The 21,908-nt window shown below is 37.8% G+C and overlaps 1 protein-coding gene across 3 annotated transcripts in view; it reads right to left on the reverse strand.

Moving 5' to 3' along the window:
* Window positions 1-5,209: 5,209 nt before the first annotated feature.
* The window catches only part of LOC121387729 (mutS protein homolog 4-like), a 53,792-nt gene continuing 37,093 nt past the window's right edge, over window positions 5,210-21,908 (reverse strand). Inside the window, exons 17-27 of one of the 3 annotated variants that reach the window (XM_041518925.1) lie at window positions 19,997-20,121; window positions 19,086-19,180; window positions 17,700-17,747; window positions 13,532-13,699; window positions 12,066-12,138; window positions 10,904-10,968; window positions 9,649-9,719; window positions 8,747-8,850; window positions 6,905-6,993; window positions 6,546-6,699; window positions 5,220-5,363 (exon numbers count right to left, since the gene is read on the reverse strand). In XM_041518925.1, the coding sequence (XP_041374859.1) occupies window positions 5,356-5,363; window positions 6,546-6,699; window positions 6,905-6,993; window positions 8,747-8,850; window positions 9,649-9,719; window positions 10,904-10,968; window positions 12,066-12,138; window positions 13,532-13,699; window positions 17,700-17,747; window positions 19,086-19,180; window positions 19,997-20,121 (1,000 nt within the window). In that variant the 3' untranslated portion in view covers window positions 5,220-5,355. Of the gene's footprint in view, window positions 5,364-6,317; window positions 6,700-6,904; window positions 6,994-8,746; window positions 8,851-9,648; window positions 9,720-10,903; window positions 10,969-12,065; window positions 12,139-13,531; window positions 13,700-17,699; window positions 17,748-19,085; window positions 19,181-19,996; window positions 20,122-21,908 lie in introns of those variants that run through there. The other 2 variants (XM_041518926.1, XM_041518924.1) reach the window with 2 other exon arrangements.

Consider the following 21,908-nt stretch of genomic DNA (forward strand, 5'->3'; position numbering starts at 1 on the left):
TCTACTCGATGCTTTCCAACCTAGGGGCCAAAGGTGAACAGGTAAAAACAAAAACAAAACCTTATAGTGCTAATAAATTATTACAGGAACTACTCAAAACCACCCACTTGTAAGCCCCTACATAAAAGCTGCAACCAATATTGAACTCGGACCCGATGCACTCTAATGCAGGTGGCCAAAGGTGGGTCGGTAGCGAATATCCTAATAATAACATTGAATAACCAAATAAGTCAATCAGGATAGGAACTCTAACTATCACTTTTTCTTTTACAGCACGCCATTTATCCAAACCAGTCAACCTTGATCCAGGAAAAAGCACATGTATATATCGCACAATTTATGTACTCGCACTATGCACTTACTATTAATGAACAAACAGCAGACCACGGTAAGTCACCCACCCAGAGCCCAGAGGAACAACAGAACTCCAAAGAACAGAAGACAAATCAAGTAAGATAACCAACCAATAAGAAATCAAGTTTAAGTATTTTACATTAGTAATGATTACTAATATATTTACTTCATCAATTAGTCATTTCCATAAAGCAATAGCTATGGGATGGGGGTAATTCAACTAAACTGGGATGTCGTATAAATGTGTGAATGGGTAGGATTATTAATAGCGATCTGTGACACTGTGTACTTGACAGATACTCGTTGCTCCCCTGCGTGTTCATTGATAATAAATTAACTATGCAAGCAATAGGCTTTTTAACCAATACATACACTATAAGGGCTCGCCCTTTAAATTAGATACCTAGATTAGTCTAATTCCCCCCCCCCCCCCCGCCATTGTGTTAAATGCTACACAAGGACGGAGGGGGAGGGGTGGTCGTGAAGACCGTTGGAATCATTAGAGTAGGGACGTAAGACATTAAGTACAACGTTAACACCAAACTAGGACTACATATAGACTACACGCTCACCGCAACAGTACACAGGATGCATTGACTAATGATAACAATGCATCCGCCCCCCATTTAATGGCCCAGCACGTGCTCTAATAAGGAACCGGACAAAAGAATACCGGTTCCGAGTACACAATTGCAATGCACCCGGGGGAGGCCGAACAAAAGAATATCAGCCTCCCCCACCCAATCCCCAAATACTTGCTGCTGGGAAACTGTACTTAGTGTCACTAAGGAGGAAGCGGAGGACCATGCCAACATCAGCACGTCTACCACCCCGGAACAAAACGCCTTGCCTTCCAGTGCCTACACAATTGCACGAGTCTCCCCTGGGTTGTCATGCCACGACCAGAAGAGGTCAGGTCCTTATAAGGTCCCTACGGACAACCTAGGGAGACACCCAGCATCACGAAGGTCTATAATTAGCGAGCTACTCTCGACCCACTAACGAGCTACTCTCGAATTAAAACCTATTCCAGCTCGCAATTTACCTTTCGGCCGACCGTTCAAAATTGCGCCAAATTTCCTTAACAAAAATGCGCACCTTTTCCCTTTGGCATTAACAGTTCCATTCAAAATTCCATAGCACCACCACCACCCCTCCCGCCTGCTACCGATTCAATCTGGTACCATATGCAGTATTCAGAATAGTGATATAGCATATTGTATATTGCATCACAGCGAAAACAGACAAGTTTATTAAATTGTAGCTGTTTATGTTTTGCATAACTTAGTAAGCAATGTTATAGGATGGAAATGAAAGATCGTGCATTTGTTAACCAATTGCTGTAATGTAAAGTTCCATCTTGATATGCATGTACATATAGTAGGATTCAGCTGTAAATAATTGTGAAAAAATATTAGATACATTTTCCCAGATATTTTGAATATTAAATATTAACAAGAATTGGTGATCTGATGTTTCTGAGCAATTTTTGCAACTATACAATGTAGAACTGTTTCACATTAAACTAATTTTAGATTTCTTTATAAACACTGTTTTCTTTAAAAAATGAAGGCATATTTTTCACTATTGGAGCCATTTCTGATAACCAAAATCATACCTTACTTATATTTTATTATTTAGATTATCCATCGCAAAATGCATTTTTCATATTCTCAAAAATTACACTCATGCTTCCGAGAAGTAATGGTTATGGAGATGAGCTCTGGTCTATTTTTAAGGCTATTTCACCATTTCAACATCACAGACTCTTGTTTCATTTTGTTGTATAACTTTATCCAAATGTGTTACAGGTACAGGTAACTTAGTGTCCATTTTACGGTTTGAAACTAGGGTCTGTGCCTTATTGTGTTTTTCACAATCTTTATATACTGTAAATCATAAAATTAATTGCAGGGGAACAAGATATTAATGCCAAAAATGTGACAGATTGGAGCAATAATTACACATTAATCAGTAACATCATCAAGAATAAAAAAAACCAAAAAGACAAAACCAAAATAAACGCCAAGACGCATGGTGTGCATCTGTTGTTATGTCAATAGAAAGTAATAATTTAATGAACAAGAAATAACAAAAGAAATGCATTCTGAACAAGTGAAACGGACAGTTCACGAATTGTTGTACGCACTGCTCTACTATAGAATTAAAATGTTAGCTCCACATCTGGCCATTTCTGTGGTGATGTGCATAAAGAGGTAGAGTAATTTACCACCAACTAACAAACATACAAACAAAGCTGTCCCAATTCATTATGAATTATTTTCCTATGTACAGTAACATAAAAATCAAAATCAGTTTATTATGCTATTGAGTTATTTCATTCCCAACAATATTGTTAAGAATTAACAATTATTTCAATAAATACTTGTTTTTGAATTGAACTATTTAACAGTTACTCCATTCAAAATCAAAGGGCTTCAAATTAAACTAATTTGTATCTCTTTATGTGATATTACCCCCCCCCTCCCCAAAAAAAAAAAAACCCAACACAACAACACCCACACACACAACCACTGCCACCACCCACATGACTATAAAGCCACCAGTTTATTTGCTTTTGTCAGTTATTCCACTCACAACCAGTCCGTTAAATTAAAGTAATTTATAGATCTTTACCAGGCAGGTAATAATAATCTATTCTGGTTTTGACAATAGGCAGACCTCAGAACCCATGTCTTTTAGTGAAACAAGTTCATGTTGTGTTGGTTCATTACAAAATACAGATATCTTATGTCAAGCGAACAGTGGTGTAACCCATGTCTTAGTTAAACAATTTCATGTTGTGTTGGTTCATTACAAAATACAGATATCTTATGTCAAGCGAACAGTGGTGTAACCCATGTCTTAGTTAAACAATTTCATGTTGTGTTGGTTCATTACAAAATACAGATATCTTATGTCAAGCGAACAGTGGTGTAACCAAAATACCGATATCTTATGTCATGCACATGCAGACTCCCCTTGATATGTTCATGAACATCAAATATCTATGTCAAGCGAACAGTCACTAAATTTCATTTGCACCCGATCCCTTTTGCGAACAGTGGTGTAACCAAAATACCGTATATGCACTAAGACTTTCTATGTTCATGTTTATTTTGCATTTTTTCAGATGCAAACAAATACCATTTTTATTAGATGCAATCAAAAAAAAAAACTACATGTATTATATTGTTTTGTATCCAACCATTTATACAGAGTGCAGTGTACATGTATATGTAGTGTAGAAAAATAACACTATTATATTAAAAAATATATATATAGTTATTATATCTTTATTGTTAGAGCAATTTATTATCAATGCATATTTTTGATGAGGTTTTATTTATATATTCAGATATTAAAATGTACACACCCCCCCACCAAAAATAAAATAAAAATTGAATAATAATTGTTTTAACACTGATGTTGTTTTCACTCATGTTTTTGTCAAGTTATGTTGTAATTTCATAGAGTAAAACATGATAGGCAGGCTTCAGTCTGCTGGCGACGTGGAATGTAGCTCAGTGGCAGAACACTCACCTCAAGTGCAGTGGGTTACAGGATCAATTACCCGTAATGGATTTTCCCCCACTTCACAGCCAATTCCCCACGACTGGAACACTAAAGACCATTATACATAGTACATATGTACTATATTGTCTATGAGAATCTATCTTCCCACTTCACAGCCAATTCCCCATGACTGGAACACCGAAGGCCACAGTATGTACTATACTGTCTGAGAATCTATGTCTTTCCACTTCACAACCAATTCCCCATGACTGGAACACTAAAGACCATTATACATAGTATGTATTATATTGTCTATGAGAAACTAGACAAATCTATGTCTTTCCACTTCACAGCCAATTCCCCATGACTGGAACACCGAAGACCATTATACAAAGTATGTGCTATATTGTCTATGAGAATCTTTGTCTTTCCACTTCACAACCAGTTCTCTATGACTGGAACACTACAGACCACAACCAATTCTCTATGACTGGAACACTACAGACCATTATACATAGTATGTACTATATTGTCTATGAGAATCTATGTCTTTCCACTTCACAACCAATTCCCCATGACTGGAACACTAAAGACCATTATACATAGTATGTATTATATTGTCTATGAGAAACTAGACAAATCTATGTCTTTCCACTTCACAGCCAATTCCCCATGACTGGAACACCAAAGACCATTATACACAGTATGTACTATATTGTTTATGAGAATCTATGTTTTTCCACTTCACAGCCAATTCCCCACGACTGGAACACCAAAGGCCACAGTATGTACTACATTGTCTATGAGAATCTATGTCTTTCCACTTCACAGCCAATTCCCCATGACTGGAACACCAAAGGCCACAGTATGTACTACATTGTCTATAGCTGTAGCTGTAGGTGATAAAATGAGGTAAATTTATCTGTGCTCAAACATTTTTAGGCGATAAGTGGGAAGGGCAGTATACTGGAGGGTGGTATGACGAGGTTTGACTGTATTTATTACATAACTTGAGATAAATATATTGGGGGTGGTGGGTGGTGGGGTGGGCAGACCTTCCAATATGTCACACAATTCACAAATAGTTGTGCATTTGGATTCTGAATCCTGTACTCTGGTGTGAGATTAGCCCCGCTTATTCAAATGCAAAATCAAACCACTTAAAGAGACTATCAAAAGTTTCTGACTAGCAGATCCTTTTGATAAAAAAAGGAAAGAAAGAATGTTATTAATAATGCATTTAACACATTTTTATTTACAGTTATACATGTGTATGGCTTAGGACATGTTTAAGGACCATACAGATAATGAGAGGAAACCCACTTCTGCCATGGGCTTCTTTTTTTTTTCAATTAGCAGCAAGGAATCTTTTATAGGCACCATTCTTTAGACAGTATAGTACATACCACAGCCTTTGTTAGAGCAGCTGCAGAGCACTGACTGGAACATGAAATAGCCCATTTGGCCCACTCACAAATCGATGGCTCATTTTGCTATAAGTAAAGTAAAGTAAAGTTTGTTTTATTTAACGACGCCACTAGAGCACATTGATTTTTAATCTTATCATCGGCTATTGGACATCAAACATATGGTCATTCTGACACTGTTTTTAGAGGAAACTCGCTGTCGCCACATAGGCTACTCTTTTTTACGACAGGCAGCAAGGGATCTTTTATTTGCGCTTCCCACAGGCAGGATAGCACAAACCATGGCCTTTGTTGAACCAGTTATGGATCACTGGTCAGTGCAAGTGGTTTACACCTACCCATTGAGCCTTGCGGAGCACTCACTCAGGGTTTGGAGTCGGTATCTGGATTAAAAATCCCATGCCTCGACTGGGATCCGAACCCAGTACCTACCAGCCTGTAGACCGATGGCCTGCCACGACGCCACCGACGCCGGTCATTTTGCTATAAGAACTATACAAAATGTTAATCATATTATATTAAGACATCTGTTTTAAGGAGATGAACATGATGTATAAGAAATGGTTATCACATTGTTTCAACAGCTGTTTTAATAAGATGAACAGTGTATAATTACAAAATTGTTATCACATTGTTTTAGCAGCTGTTTTAGTGTATAACAAATTGTTATCACATTGTTTCAATAGCTGTTTTAATAAGAAATACATGGGCGTATAGAAAGGTGCCAAAAGTGGGGAGGCACACCAACACACACATATATAAATACATTTATAAATATATACACCAACACACACATATATACATGTATATAAATACATTTATAAATATATAAAGACCATCGCTGCTGCTAACAAGTGGGAAGGCACATGCCCCCCATGCCCCACTTCCTATGCCAGTTGTGTATAAGAAATGGTTATCACTTTGTTTCAACAACTTTTAATAAGATGAACATGGTATCTAACAAATGGTTATCACACTGTTTCAACAGCTGTTTTAATAAGATGAACATGGTATATAACAACTTGTTATCACACTGTTTCAACAGCTGTTTTAATAAGATGAACATGGAATATAACAAATGGTTATCACACTGTTTCAACAGCTGTTTCAATAAGATGAACAGTGTATAACAAATGTTATCACATTGTTTCAATAACTTTTACAGTGATGAAAAGAATATCACATAATTTCAAGAGTGCTGTTTTAAAGATGAACATAGTGTAACAACATGTTATCCCTAAATATTACCAAATTCCTTGAGATACTGGGTCTTTAGGTTTTGTAGGTAACTTTTTAAGCTGTCATGGTCGAGGCGAGAGTTTTTCGCTACCTGGACTAGTGCTATTCCCAGTTTAAACACAGACCTTTGTCGCTGATTCTCGGGGTCGGTTGTCATATTTCTCTTAAGAATAAATTATATAATGATCAAACAGCAAGAATGTAAAATCAGTAAAAGTATGATTATAGCCTATTAAATTCAAAGAAAATGCAATCGGATAAAATGCAAAGCAAATTAAATTGGTAAAATTATTACTATTGATCGCAAAGGTGAAAATTAAATGGTTATTTTAAAAATAATAATAATAAAAAATCTGAAGTCGGCTTACCTTCTTTTGTTCCTCCAACTTGACAGAAATATTCTTTGCATCTGCAATCACTGAATGTGGAATGGTAGACACCTCAGCCAGTTGGAGCCCTGTTAAAGCAGACAGCAAATAGAAAGTGTCGTGAGCAGAACTAGGAAGGTGTACATCGGAAGATTTTGTAGCCATTCAGCTGTTGAATGTTTGGACCATAAGGTGGAAACGGAGGGGAAATGCCAAAGTAAGAGGTCAGAATGTGTATGTATACTAGCTGTATTGTATGTCCTCGGACAGAATGTGTATGTATACTTGCTGTATTGTCTGCCCTCGGACAGAATGTGTATGTATACTAGCTGTATTGTCTGTCCTCGGGAGAGAATGTGTATGTATACTTGCTGTATTGTCTGCCCTCAGACAGAATGTGTATGTATACTTGCTGTATTGCCTGCCCTCAGACAATGTGTATGTATACTAGCTGTATTGCCTGCCCTCAGACAGAATGTGTATGTATACTTGCTGTATTGTCTGCCCTCGGACAATGTGTATGTATACTAGCTGTATTGCCTGCCCTCAGACAGAATGTGTATGTATACTTGCTGTATTGTCTGCCCTCGGACAGAATGTGTATGTGTACTAGCTGTATTGCCTGCCCTCGGACAGAATGTGTATGTATACTTGCTGTATTGCCTGCCCTCAGACAATGTGTATGTATACTAGCTGTATTGCCTGCCCTCGGACAGAATGTGTATGTATACTTGCTGTATTGTCTGCCCTCGGACAGAATGTGTATGTATACTAGCTGTATTGCCTGCCCTCAGCCAGAATGTGTATGTATACTAGCTGTATTGTCTGCCCTCGGACAGAATGTGTATGTATACTAGCTGTATTGTCTGCCCTCAGCCAGAATGTGTATGTATACTAGCTGTATTGCCTGCCCTCGGACAGAATGTGTATGTATACTAGCTGTATTGCCTGCCCTCAGCCAGAATGTGTATGTATACTTGCTGTATTGTCTGCCCTCGGACAATGTGTATGTATACTAGCTGTATTGCCTGCCCTCAGACAGAATGTGTATGTATACTTGCTGTATTTTCTGCCCTCGGACAGAATGTGTATGTATACTAGCTGTATTGTCTGCCCTCGGACAGAATGTGTATGTATACTTGCTGTATTGCCTGCCCTCAGACAATGTGTATGTATACTTGCTGTATTGTCTGCCCTCGGACAGAATGTGTATGTATACTAGCTGTATTGTCTGCCCTCGGCCAGAATGTGTATGTATACTAGCTGTATTGCCTGCCCTAGGCCAGAATGTGTATGTATACTAGCTGTATTGCCTGCCCTAGGCCAGAATGTGTATGTATACTAGCTGTATTGCCTGCCCTCGGACAGAATGTGTATGTATACTAGCTGTATCGCCTGCACTCGGACAGAATGTGTATGTATACTAGCTGTATCGCCTGCCCTTGGACAGAATGTGTATGTATACTAGCTGTATTGCCTGCCCTCGGACAGAATGTGTATGTATACTAGCTGTATTGCCTGCCCTCGGACAGAATGTGTATGTATACTAGCTGTATTGCCTGCCCTCGGACAGAATGTGTATGTATACTTGCTGTATTGCCTGCCCTCGGACAGAATGTGTATGTATACTAGCTGTATTGCCTGCCCTCGGACAGAATGTGTATGTATACTAGCTGTATTGCCTGCCCTCGGACAGAATGTGTATGTATACTAGCTGTATTGCCTGCCCTCGGACAGAATGTGTATGTATACTAGCTGTATTGCCTGCCCTCGGACAGAATGTGTATGTATACTAGCTATATTCTCTGCCATCAGCCAGAATGTGTGCATGCATGTACTTGCCGTAATGTTTCTCTTTGGTTTTGCCTTTGGACAGGACATGAGTGTAATGTATCTTCTCACAGTTTCCTTCCACACTAAACGATCTCTGCACCTCCAGGAAGTAGCTACAATGTGAACAGAACTTGAAACTATTAGAAGAAAGATTAATAATTATAATGCATAAATTAGCTACATGCTTGCTTTGCCATATACAATGTAATAACATCCTAGTGCAAACTTATAGCATGTGTACAACTACGGGAATAATGGTCATGTTTTATACGTAACATGTAGCTTTTAATGGTTATTGTCACATCAATTTTATTTCCCGATCAAATGACATCAATTATTTGTCAGGGAGGCTCATTCTCCATAAACTCATACTAAAATCTATTTCAATTCTCACTACTTAATTAATCTATGATTGTTTTGTTTTTTTCAAAGATTTTGTTACAATGTGCCATCTTAAGTGACTATTTAATTTAGAATTGGACATTAATAAATAATACATCATTATCTATGCATTGAAATTATATTTTCTAATAGATGGTTACCATAACATGAAGTGCAGACAATGCTAGATGCATGCTTGTAGACTGGAGTAGTGAAAATCTATTTGAATTCTTGCTACATGTATTTACAGCTATAGGAATATTACAGAAATTAAAAATGCCAAATTGCTGCGGAAAAGCATAAATTAAGCTTTTGTGTGGACTGAAAATTATTTCATAATAAACAAAAAGTTGATAAAAAGTTGAATTGAAGTGAATTTAATATGCCATTTATTCTTATGAATGGCATGGTCAAGATGAAATGTGTTACGTACTACCAGTGACTTTTTCAAAAAGGTAAATGTTATTATCATATGAGTTCAAATCAGCTTTTCTATTGAATAGAAGTGCTTGGACAAGTAAAACACTTACTTTTCTACATTAGGATACAAATTGTCCAAGTTTGTCAGTTCCATAAAATGTGTTACAAAAAAGGTGTATGCCTGTAATATAGAGCAAACATTATGTCAGTATGTACCAGCGCCTTTTTAGAGTAATTAATCACTAATATACTTCATGGGTTTGAGACTGTCCGATGGAAGGGAAAGGAATGTTTTATTTAACGACGCACTCAACACATTTTATTTATGGTTATATGGCATCAGACATATGGTTAAGGACCACATAGGGATCTTTTATATGTGCCATCCCACAGACAGGATAGTACATACCACGGCCTTTGTTACCCCAGTTGTGGAGCATTGGCTGGAACGAGAAATAACCCAATGGGTCCACCGACAGGGATCGATCCTAGACCGACTGCGCATCAAGTGAATGCTGTACCACTGGGCTACGTCCCGCCCCCTGTCCTATGGTGGTGTGAGTCAGTGTGAAGACACCGGAGGACATTTTCAACTACAGCTATTTGGTACTTAACATATTATCTTTATTATCATAATGACATTTGGTCGAGAAAAAACTTAGAGGAAACCCACTGCTGCAATGTAGTGTTTTTTTTACTGATAAAGCAGCATGGGATCTTGTAGATGCACTTTCTCACAGGCAAGACAGTACATACCATGGTCTTTGATGTCCCAGTCATGGGGCACTGGTTGGAACAAGAAAAACATGAGTGCAATGAGGGCGAGTCCTTTGATAATATGTGGAAAACAAAGTGATTATGAAAAATTGGATTATGTAAAATGAAGGAAGGAAGGAAATGGTTTATTTAATGACGTACTCAACACACTTTATTTATGGTTATATGGACATATGGTTAAGGACCACACAGATATTGAGGGAGGAAACCCGCTGTCGCCACTTCATGGGCTACTCTTTTCAATTAGCAGCAAGGGATCTTTTATATGCACCATCCCATAGACATGATAGCACATACCACAGCCTTTGATGTACCAGTCGTAGTGCACTGGCTGGAGCGATGTAAAATGATGTCAAGGCCAAAATAAAACTGATTTATACACATGAATCAGACTATATAAGTTGTGTAGTTTATAATACATTTATTAACAATTGCTTTTCATTGCTTGTGAATTTATTGATGAGTAACAGACTAATAATTCTATACAATCTGTTACTGCTTGTTACACATCAATTGATTAAATTTGAAAAACAAACAATTAAAATATTTTATAAAACCCAAAAAGTTGCAAAAGAAGCTAAACGTTACCTTTGTTTTGAGTAAGTGTTCGCAAACAGCATAACAAATACCAACACCTTCTTCTGCACTTGTACCTAAAAAACAAGAAAGGAAAAGAATGTCTATTCATTTTAAACTATTGCTATATATATATATATATATATATATATATATATATATATATATATACAGTGGACTGTCTAAACCAGACTCACTTCGTTCCGTCGAAATAGTCTGGTTTACATAGAGGACCGGTTTAGACAGAGTTCATCCAGAGTTATGGTTCTTGAATGATCGACAACTCGCGATCAACAATGACATTTGAACCCATGGATGGTTGGGAAACACAGTCATACCAGCTGCCCTATCACAGAGCTACATCCCATGTCTTTAGTTGGGTACTCTATCACAGAGCTACATCCCATGTCATTAGTTGGGTACTCTATCACAGAGCTACATCCCATGTCATTAGTTGGGTACTCTATCACAGAGCTACATCCCATGTCTTTAGTTGGGTACTCTATCACAGAGCTACATCCCATGTCTTTAGTTGGGTACTCTATCACAGAGCTACATCCCATGTCTTTAGTTGGGTATTCTATCACAGAGCTACATCCCATGTCTTTAGTTGGGTACTCTATCACAGAGCTACATCCCATGTCTTTAGTTGGGTTCTCTATCACAGAGCTACATCCCATGTCATTAGTTGGGTACTCTATCACAGAGCTACATCCCATGTCTTTAGTCAAGTGCCCTATCACAGAGCTACATCCCATGTCTTTAGTTGGGTACTCTATCACAGAGCTACATCCCATGTCATTACTTGGGTACTCTATCACAGAGCTACATCCCATGTCATTAGTAGGGTACTCTATCACAGAGCTACACCCCATGTCTTTAGTGAAGTGCTCTATCACAGAGCTACATCCCATGTCATTATTTCAGTACTCTATCACAGAGCTACACCCCATGTCATTATTTCAGTACTCTATCACAGAGCTACACCCCACGTCATTACTTGGGTTCTCTATCACAGAGCTACATTCCATGTCATTATTTCAGTACTCTATCACAGAGCTGCATTCCATGTCATTATTTGGATACTCTATCACAGAGCTACATCCCATGTCATTACTTGGGTACTCTATCACAGAGCTACATGTACATCCAAAGGCTTGTGTTTAAAATTTACCTCGACCGAGCTCATCAATGATGATCACAGAAGTCGGAGTCACGTTCTGCACAATGTAGTTTATTTCCTTCATCTAAAATTGAAGAATTATATATTAGTAAACTGGCTGCTGTAGATCGGGTCTATCGAAGAGAGTGTATGTTAAAATGTTAAAGCAGTGGTTCTGCCAGAAAGAAATTTTTGGGTATGGCGCTATGGAACTTAATGTAACCACAGTCAATGGGATTTGGGGAGGGCCTCCCCCAGAAAGAAAATGAGTCAAGTTTAGGGTTAGGGTTTAGAAAATCATACATTAATGATAAGACTATTTAATGCTGTCAACAGGTTAACTTAAAAAAATTAAAATCTTCAAAAAAAAATTGGTATGGCGCCATACACGTTTTACCCTCTGGCAGAAACCCTGTAAAGGGAATATCCTAAGTTTGGAACCAGTGGGTAATAAAAAGTTTTAAATACATAGCTAATCCAGGCGTCTGAAAATTGTGCTAACGATCATTATGCAAACTTTTAATTCTCAGATTCCTGTAATCAAAATCTATACAGAATAAAACATAATTACAAAACCAACAACATGCCTGCCAAATAAAAAGTTAAATTTTTAATCTATAGCACATGAATCCTCTTACTTCCACTGAGTCCCAACATTAACTAGCTGTCAGTATGAATGTGAGGTCATTATCTAATAAGCTGATACTGGCTTTGGTGGTGTCGTGGTTAAGCCATTGGACACAAGGCTGGTAGATACTGGGTTCACAGCCTGGTACCCGCTCCCACCCTGGGTGAGTTTTAACAATTCAGTGGGTAGGTGCAAGACCACTATATACACCCTCTTAATTCTCTCTCACTAACAACTAACAGCTAATACCTAACCCTCTGACAGACAGCCCAGATAGGTGAGGTGTGTGACCAGGACAGTGTGCTTGAACCTTAATTGGATATAAGCATGGAAATAAGTTGCAATGAAAGAATGAATGAATGAATGAATGAATAATCAGCTGATTGTTATTGCTGCATGCCCCGTTATGGAAATAAAAAAAGTGTAAAATACCAACAAACATAAACATTATATTGATAAATATATTGAGCAAGGTTTCTGCCAGAGGGTAAAACGGGTATGGTGCCATACCCAAAATATTTAGCAGATTTTTTTTTAAAGTTAATCTTTTGATAAAATTAATTACTCTTTATCATTACTCTATGATTTTCTTCACCCTAACCCTAAACTTTAACATATTTTCTTTCTGGTGGGAGGCACCCCCCCCCCCCCCCCCCATACCCTTTATTAACTATGGTTGCATTCAATTCCACAGCCACATACCCAAAAATTTCTTTCTAGCAGAAACACTCCATTTTGGATACCATTTGACCAAATACCAATAATGTTTCTGCAGTTGAAAGAACAAATGAGCTGTATAGTAGGTAAAAATGCACATTGATGGTGGTTAATGCAGTTTTGCTTGTGTTACCTCCAGCATGAACGTTGATGAGTTGGTCTCCATGTCATCATCACTGCCGATGCGCGAGAAGATCTGGTCAGCTATTCGAAAAGATGCGTATTCTGCGGGGACAAACGAGCCGAGCTGAGCCATGATCTGTAGCAGGGCCACCTGACGAAGATACGTCGACTTGCCACTCTGAAACAAAGCAAGAGCAATTAAATGTCTAGCCTAAATTGTAAACTGTTGGCGAGTGTGTTCTGTATTGTGATTGGTTAATTGCATAATTCTTCCGAGATCAAATGAAAATAACACCCGGAAAGCTAATGACGTCATTAAAGGGACATTCCCGAGTTTGCTGCATTGTAAGATGTTTCCGACTAATAAAATATTTCTACGATTAAACTTACATATTAAATATATTTTCTTTTTTAGAATATCAGTGTCCGTATATTCAATGTGTTTCTGGTCATCATAATATTTGTAGGAAGCCCAAACTGAATTTTGTCTTCAAATAATTTCATACGTACGAAAAAATAGTTTTTAGGAAATAAAATAAAATTTAACCTAGTACATATATTAGAACGATCAGAAACACGTTTAATATACAGCCACTAATATTTTATGCAGAAAAATATATTTGATAGGTAATTACAATCGTTAAAAAGTCTCTGTTAGTCGATAACATCTTAAAAAATGCAGCAAACTTGGGAATGTCCCTTTAAAAAGTGACGTCATTAGCAATTGGAACAGGCAAAGTTGACAATTCAAGGGTCTACAGTTAGATTGTAGACAGGTATTTTTTTCAAGAAATACCAAATATATACTTACAATGTAGTTCCATAGAAAAACGATTCAGTTTACAAAGGACATAACCATATTGAGTTTTTAGATTTGTGGGTGTTATTGTCTATTTGATGCCCGCAAATGTTTCATTTTTGACATTTGCGTGATCAAATAAACAATAACACCCGCAAATCTAAAAACTCCATATGGTTATCTCCTAAATAAACTGAACAAGCATTCTAAGAGTACTGCTAAGCAATACATGTCCCCTGCCGCATGGGCCCAACAAATTTTCATATTTCCTAACTTCAAGGGCCAAAACTCGGTGAAAAATGGCTAAGTCGCAATGAAAGTTAAACTTCATCTGTAACAATACATGATAAAGCTATATACAAAATTCTATCTCAGTATCTTCAGGCATTGAAATTAAGAAGTCTGGAAAACAAATTTTCATACCTCCTAAATTTAAGTTCAAGAGCAATAACTCTGTGAAAATGGGTAAATTCAAACTTGAGTTATAACAAAACATGATAAAGTTAACCATAAAATTTCATTTCAATATCTTGAGGCATTGCAAAAAAGAAGTTTGGAAAACATTTTCATATCTCCTAAGTTCAAGGACCATAACACTGTCATAAATGAGTAAATTGTCATGAAAGTCAAACTTGGTTTGTAACAGTACATAATAATGTTATACACAAAATATCACCTCAATAACTTGAGGTATCGGATAAAAAAAACATTAAAAAAACCTATATGTAGCACAGACAAATGGACACAGATAAAACCTACATGTACAGTCCCCCCTTTAACCTTCTGACTACTGCAGGTGAGATATGTCGCACGACGTCACACCAGTTGACATCTTGTACACTGTATACAGTGCATTCCCCAATTCATATTTCCAGCCGTTTTGCACATGACACTGACCGAAAAGACTTTATTTTATGTATTTATAAATTATTTCAGTGAATATATGCAAGTAAAATTTATAAACTTGTACCCACTCAACGCGTTTTTTGTCAAAAATTAATCCAGTAGTCTAAAGGTTAAGGTATGTGAAGCTGGAATTTTTATTATTATGTTTTGTTTTTTAATAACACTGGTCGGTGTTTGCATTGTTAATATGTGTCACTCATAGCTATATATTGGACAAAATATTACCAGCATATGGTAAATTCATCAAGCAGTTGAGGAAAACCACCAATAGTATAAATGCACAAGTATATTTAAAATGTTTCAGTAGCTGTGTTTGTGTTGTCTCAGTAAATAATGTTATAGGATGTGAAGATTAAATTTTCGGTTTATTAATACTTAGTTATGAAAAAAACAAAACCCTGTAGTTACATTGGTGTTTTATATTAGCCACTAAAGGTACTATGATGAGCTTTTGAGTTTATTAAAACCTGTAGCTGTGTTTGACTTGTACATAGGAAAATGATGTTATAATACACATATGATGACCAGCAAGACTGTGAGTTCATTAAAAGTGTAGCTGTGTTTGAGTTTTACATAGGAAAATGATGTTATAATACACATATGATGACCAGCAAGACTGTGAGTTCATTAAAAATGTAGCTGTGTTTGAGTTGTACATAGGAAAATGATGTTATAATACACATATGATGACCAGCAAGACTGTGAGTTCATTAAAAGTGTAGCTGTGTTTGAGTTGTACATAGGAAAATGATGTTATAATACACATATGATGACCAGCAAGACTGTGAGTTCATTAAAAGTGTAGCTGTGTTTGAGTTGTACATAGGAAAAGGATGTTATGATACACATACATTGTGTGTATGATGACCAGCAAGACTGTGAGTTCATTAAAAGTGTTGCTGTGTTTGAGTTGTACATAGGAAAATGATGTTATAATACACATGATGATGACCAGCAAGACTGTGAGTTCATTAAAAGTGTAGCTGTGTTTGAGTTGTACATAGGAAAATGATGTTATAATACACATATGATGACCAGCAAGACTGTGAGTTCATTAAAAGTGTAGCTGTGTTTGAGTTGTACATAGGAAAAGGATGTTATGATACACATACATTGTGTGTATGATGACCAGCAAGACTGTGAGTTCATGACCAGCAAGACTGTGAGTTCATTAAAATGTTGCTGTGTTTGAGTTGTACATAGGAAAATGATGATGTTATAATACACATGATGATGACCAGCAAGACTGTGAGTTCATTAAAAGTGTAGCTGTGTTTGAGTTGTACATAGGAAAATGATGTTATAATACACATATGATGACCAGCAAGACTGTGAGTTCATTAAAAGTGTAGCTGTGTTTGAGTTGTACATAGGAAAAGGATGTTATGATACACATACATTGTGTGTATGATGACCAGCAAGACTGTGAGTTCATTAAAAGTGTTGCTGTGTTTGAGTTGTACATAGGAAAATGATGTTATAATACACATGATGATGACCAGCAAGACTGTGAGTTCATTAAAAGTGTAGCTGTGTTTCTGCTTTACATTAGAATACAAGCATATAAGACTAGGCTGAGAACGTACATGTAGCTTTAAAGCCCCAGTCACACTGTCAAGGATCAGGACGCCAGGTTAGCCATGGATACGATTCGGCATCATTCGTGACAATCTGTTGTGGTCCGTACCAAACTGTACCGATCCTTAGCAATCCATAGTAACCCGTAGTGCCCTTCCCCCCATTGTCAACTAACCCCTATCCTCAAAAATCATTGGTTTATCCATCGAAAAACCATAGTAGGGGACAGCAGATAGACCACTATTCAGTGTCATCCATGAGGTTTTCATCCGTCGTGGATCCAGCCAGATGATCCTTGACAGTGTGACCAGGGCTTAATAAAGCAATTAATTCTAGTGCTGCAAAGTCTAATCCAATATATATTAATATATTAGTAGATTCTTATTCTATGAAGAATATCTCTTAAAGCACTGGAATAATCATACATTAATTAACCAAATTCTTTTACGAATTTATGCCATGTCACAACAGCAAATTAAAGGGACATTCCTGAGTTTGCTGCATTAATGTAAGATGTTTCTGACTAATAAAATATTTCTACGATTAAACTTACATAGTAAACATATTTTCTTGTTTAGAATATCAGTGTCTATATATTTAATGTGTTTCTGGTCGTCTTAATATTTGTAAGAAGTCTGAACTGGATTTTGTTTTCAAATAATTTTGTGTGTACGAAAATTTTTATTTTAGGAACTAAAATGAAATTTAACCGAGTACAAATATTAGAACGATCAGAAATACGTTTAATATACAGCCACTAATATTTTATGCAGAAAAATATATTTGATATGTAATTACAGTCGTTAAAGTCTCTGTTAGTTGATAACATCTTAAAAATTGCAGCAGTCAGGAATGTCCCTTTAAAGAATAGAGTAAAATAATAATCAATACTTGCCATATTAGGTCCAGTAATTATGACAAAGTTACTGTCTTCTGAGGCGTACTGAAAGTGACAATGAAATATTTTGACTAGCACTATATATGTAGTAATAAACAAAGGAAAAGAACATTTGATTATGAACTATATGTATACTCAGCACATTTTAAACTTTAAAGCTATTTCGTGTCTAACACATGGTTCTTTTGACACCTGGGTCTCAAGAAAGAGAAAACCATAGAGTTGTCCAACTGAAAAAGGTCAGGTCAGGTCAGGTCAGGTCAAGTCAGAACATTTGATTATGAACTATACTCAGCACATTTTAAACAAAAGCTATTTCGTGTCTAACACATGGTTCTATTGACACCTGGGTCTCAAGAAAGAGAAAACCATTGAGTTCTCCTACTGAAAAAGGTCAGGTCGGGTCAGGTCAGGTCAGATCAAGTCAGAGTGTTTAACGTGCACATTCAGAACAAGCTGTTGTAGTGCATGCCTGTCCTGGGCACAGGTGCCGGACTTGGCCTCCATCCAGGACAGGAAAGGGGTCGGATGGGTTGGAGGGGTGCCTGAAAAAGCAGTAAGGGATCTTTTATATGCACTTCCCATCAGCAGTACAGTACATACCACAGCTTTTGATATACCAGTTATGGGTGACTGCAATGAATAGAAACAAAGCATCAACCCACTGTAGGCAATCAATGCAGGGAAGCATCGCACCTTAGATGAATGCTCTGCTATTAAAGGGACAGACCCTAGTTTCAGCCCATGAAAATTAACACTAAGTTTAGTTACGGTAATCTACAAACCTGTAACACATTTGGATAAAGTTACCATTGAGTGAAACAAGAGTCTGTGATTTTAAAATGGTGAAATACCCTCTAAAAATAGACTAAATCTCGACTTCATAACTGTTACCTCTCAGATGCACGTGCATTTTTAAAAATATGAGAAATGCATTTTGTGGTACAAAATGCATTAAAAACACCATGATGATCAAAAACACTTCGAATGTATGGAAATGGATATCTAAACAATAAAATCTAAGTAAAGTATGATTTCAGTTATCAAAAACGGCTCTAATAGTAAAACATATGCCTTAGTGTTTAAAAACTAGGGTATGTCACTTTAAGCTTCATGTATCCTGCTCCTTATAATAATACGTTATCATTTGCTATCCATAGGTTCAAAATAGGTGTGAATGTTGTAGATCACTGCCGATATATAGAGGATAATAACCCAGTTAGTTTCCCTTAAAGTGGGGTCAGAATACAGCTCAGTGGTAGAGTGTGAGGTGTGATGAGCCTTTCTCTACCCTAAGCAGCTACTATGAATATTATATAAAGGTCATGGGTATGTACTGTCCTGATATACATATACAGAGAATAAGAAACTTCTTTAACTTACAGTGTTGTTTGGAACTGGCACATCAACACCAATTTTCTCCAGAATTGGATGTCGGCCTTGTTTGATTGCTAAGGTATCGGTGAATTCTGGTCTTACTACAAAAATACAAAATAAAACAGAAACAGGGCTCGAAAATGACATTTTGCCCCCTTGCCTCAATTGAGTAAAAATTGCAAGGGATAATACAATTTACATGACACTAGTCCTCTAGGCCAGTTAAATATGTTCCAATTGGATAATAATTAATTGGGTTTTTGTTCTGTTTTGTTCTTCCCCAGGAGGATTGGCCACAAATGTTCCCTATCAGTCATATGGTTCCATCTAATAATGGAAGTACTAACAATTTTTCATGGGGACTATTAATTTATACACAGGCTACTACGGTCGATGACAGTCACTTTTCACACTTGTTTTGGCTTCACACTTGATTTGGCTTTGTACAAAATAAATATATCAGTCTGCACGCTGTGGTGCCTAGCTGACTTGATTACAGGTCTGCACGCCGTGGTGCCTAGCTGACTTGATTACAGGTCTGCACACCGTGGTGCCTAGCTTACTTGATTACAGGTCTGCACACCGTGGTGCCTAGCTGACTTGATTACAGGTCTGCACACTGGTGCCTAGCTGACTTGATTACAGGTCTGCACACCGTGGTGCCTAGCTGACTTGATTACAGGTCTGCACACCGTGGTGCCTAGCTGACTTGATTACAGGTCTGCACACCGTGGTGCCTAGCTGACTTGATTACAGGTCTGCACACCGTGGTGCCTAGCTGACTTGATTACAGGTCTGCACACCGTGGTGCCTAACTGACTTGATTACAGGTCTGCACACCGTGGTGCCTAGCTGACTTGATTACTGTGGTGCCTAGCTGACTTGATTGCTGGTCTGCACACTGTGTTTGTACTTACCATAAGAGGAGAGTGTACAGGCATGTGCGAAGGACAGGAGCATGTCCAGCATGGAAACACACTCGGACAACTTGTACAGACAGCAGACATGGTCTCGGATATCAGTCAGCAACTGAGTGACGACACTGAAACAAGCATACTGATAACAATCAAAGAAAACACAATGTTTCAATGATGACACCTCAAAATATTTCTAACTACGTACAGCTAGTCGGTATCTGTAACATACAGTTACTTTGAAATATGGTTCAGCAAGATATAATGAGAAAATAAAATTGATTATACAGTGAAACTCCTCAAAACCGAACACCCGCGGAACCAAGTAAAAATTCCAGTTTTAAGAGGTATCCGGTTTAGAGAGGTTCTCTTCTGTACAGATATTTAAAAAGGGGCCCTGCGAAAAAACTTTCGGTTTTGAGGGAGTTCCGGTGTACAGAGAGTCCGGTTTTGAGACGTTTCACTGTATTTGAAAGTAAAAAGACACTAATACTGTTCAGGCAAGGGCCTTGTAAGTTGGATAATTTGTACTCAATCCTTCAGTATCTATACATGTACTACAGTCTTCGCCAGGAAAGGCGAGTGATCACTCCCGCTCTCCTCCACACTCGCCTGGAAGGTTATAGGAGAGTGGCAAACTGATCGCCTCTCACTAAAATATTTAATGCATTTTATTTGACACATCATGTGATTGCTCGCCTAGAACAATCATCTTCAGCTCGCCTTGATTTTTGCTAGTGGCGAAGACCGTACTATATACATGCAATAACATATGTTTCAATCAATCAACACATGACCACAATTTAAATTAGCTATTTGGTGACTAGCATATGGATATTTCAATACTGAAGTTCACACAGAGAAGAAACCTGCTGTTTCAAACACTACTCCCTCTGAACACCAACAGTGAATGTTTTATATGCATTTTCACAGACGGGGCAGAATCTAGCTCAGTCAGTAGAGTGCTCAACTGAACTGTTTTTATCGTAATACCGAATTTCCTCAGGGGACCCATTCTCTGATTATGTTTTTCCCATCCCAACCAGTGCACCACGACTGGTATATCAAAGGCTGTGGTATGTGATATCCTGTCTGTGGGATGGTGCATATAAAAGATCTCTTGCTTCTAATGGAAAAATGTAGTGGATGTCCTCTCTAAGACTATGTTAGAATTTGTTTGACATCCAATAGCCAATGTGCTCTATAGTGGTGTGAACCGGCCTCGGTGGCATCGTGGTTAGGCCATCGGTCAACAGGCTGGTAGATACTGGGTTCGGATCCCAGTCGAGGCATGGGATTTTTAATCCAGATACCAACTCCAAACCCTGAGTGAGTGCTCTGCAAGGCTCTATGGGTAGGTGTAAACGACTTGCACCGACCAGTGATCCATAACTGGTTCAACAAAGGCCATGGTTTGTGCTATCCTGCCTGTGGGAAGCGCAAATAAAAGATCCCTTGCTGCTAATCGGAAAGAGTAGCCCATGTAGTGGCGACAGCGGGTTTCCCCTCTCAATATCTGTGTGGTCCTTAACCATATGTCTGACGCCATATAACCGTAAATAAAATGTGTTGAGTGCGTCGTTAAATAAAACATTTCTTTCTTTCTTTTTTAGTTGAGATGCAACAAGAGACTGTCGGTGTCAACAGAGTTTCTGATCCTATATATAACTCATTGCATCTAAACACTCTACGGGGCGAGACGTAGCTCAGTGGTACAGCGCTCGCCTGATGCACGATCTATCTAGGATTGATTGCCGTCGGTGGGCCCATTGGGCTATTTCTCATTCCAACCAGTGCTCCAAAACTGGTGTAACAAAGGCTGTGGTATGTACTATCCTGTCTGTGGGATGGTGCATATAACAGATCCCTTGCTGCTAATCGAAAAGAGTAGCCCATGAAGTAACGACAGCGGGTT

This window comes from Gigantopelta aegis, chromosome 13, assembly GCF_016097555.1.
Source record: "Gigantopelta aegis isolate Gae_Host chromosome 13, Gae_host_genome, whole genome shotgun sequence".
Taxonomy (NCBI): domain Eukaryota; kingdom Metazoa; phylum Mollusca; class Gastropoda; order Neomphalida; family Peltospiridae; genus Gigantopelta; species Gigantopelta aegis.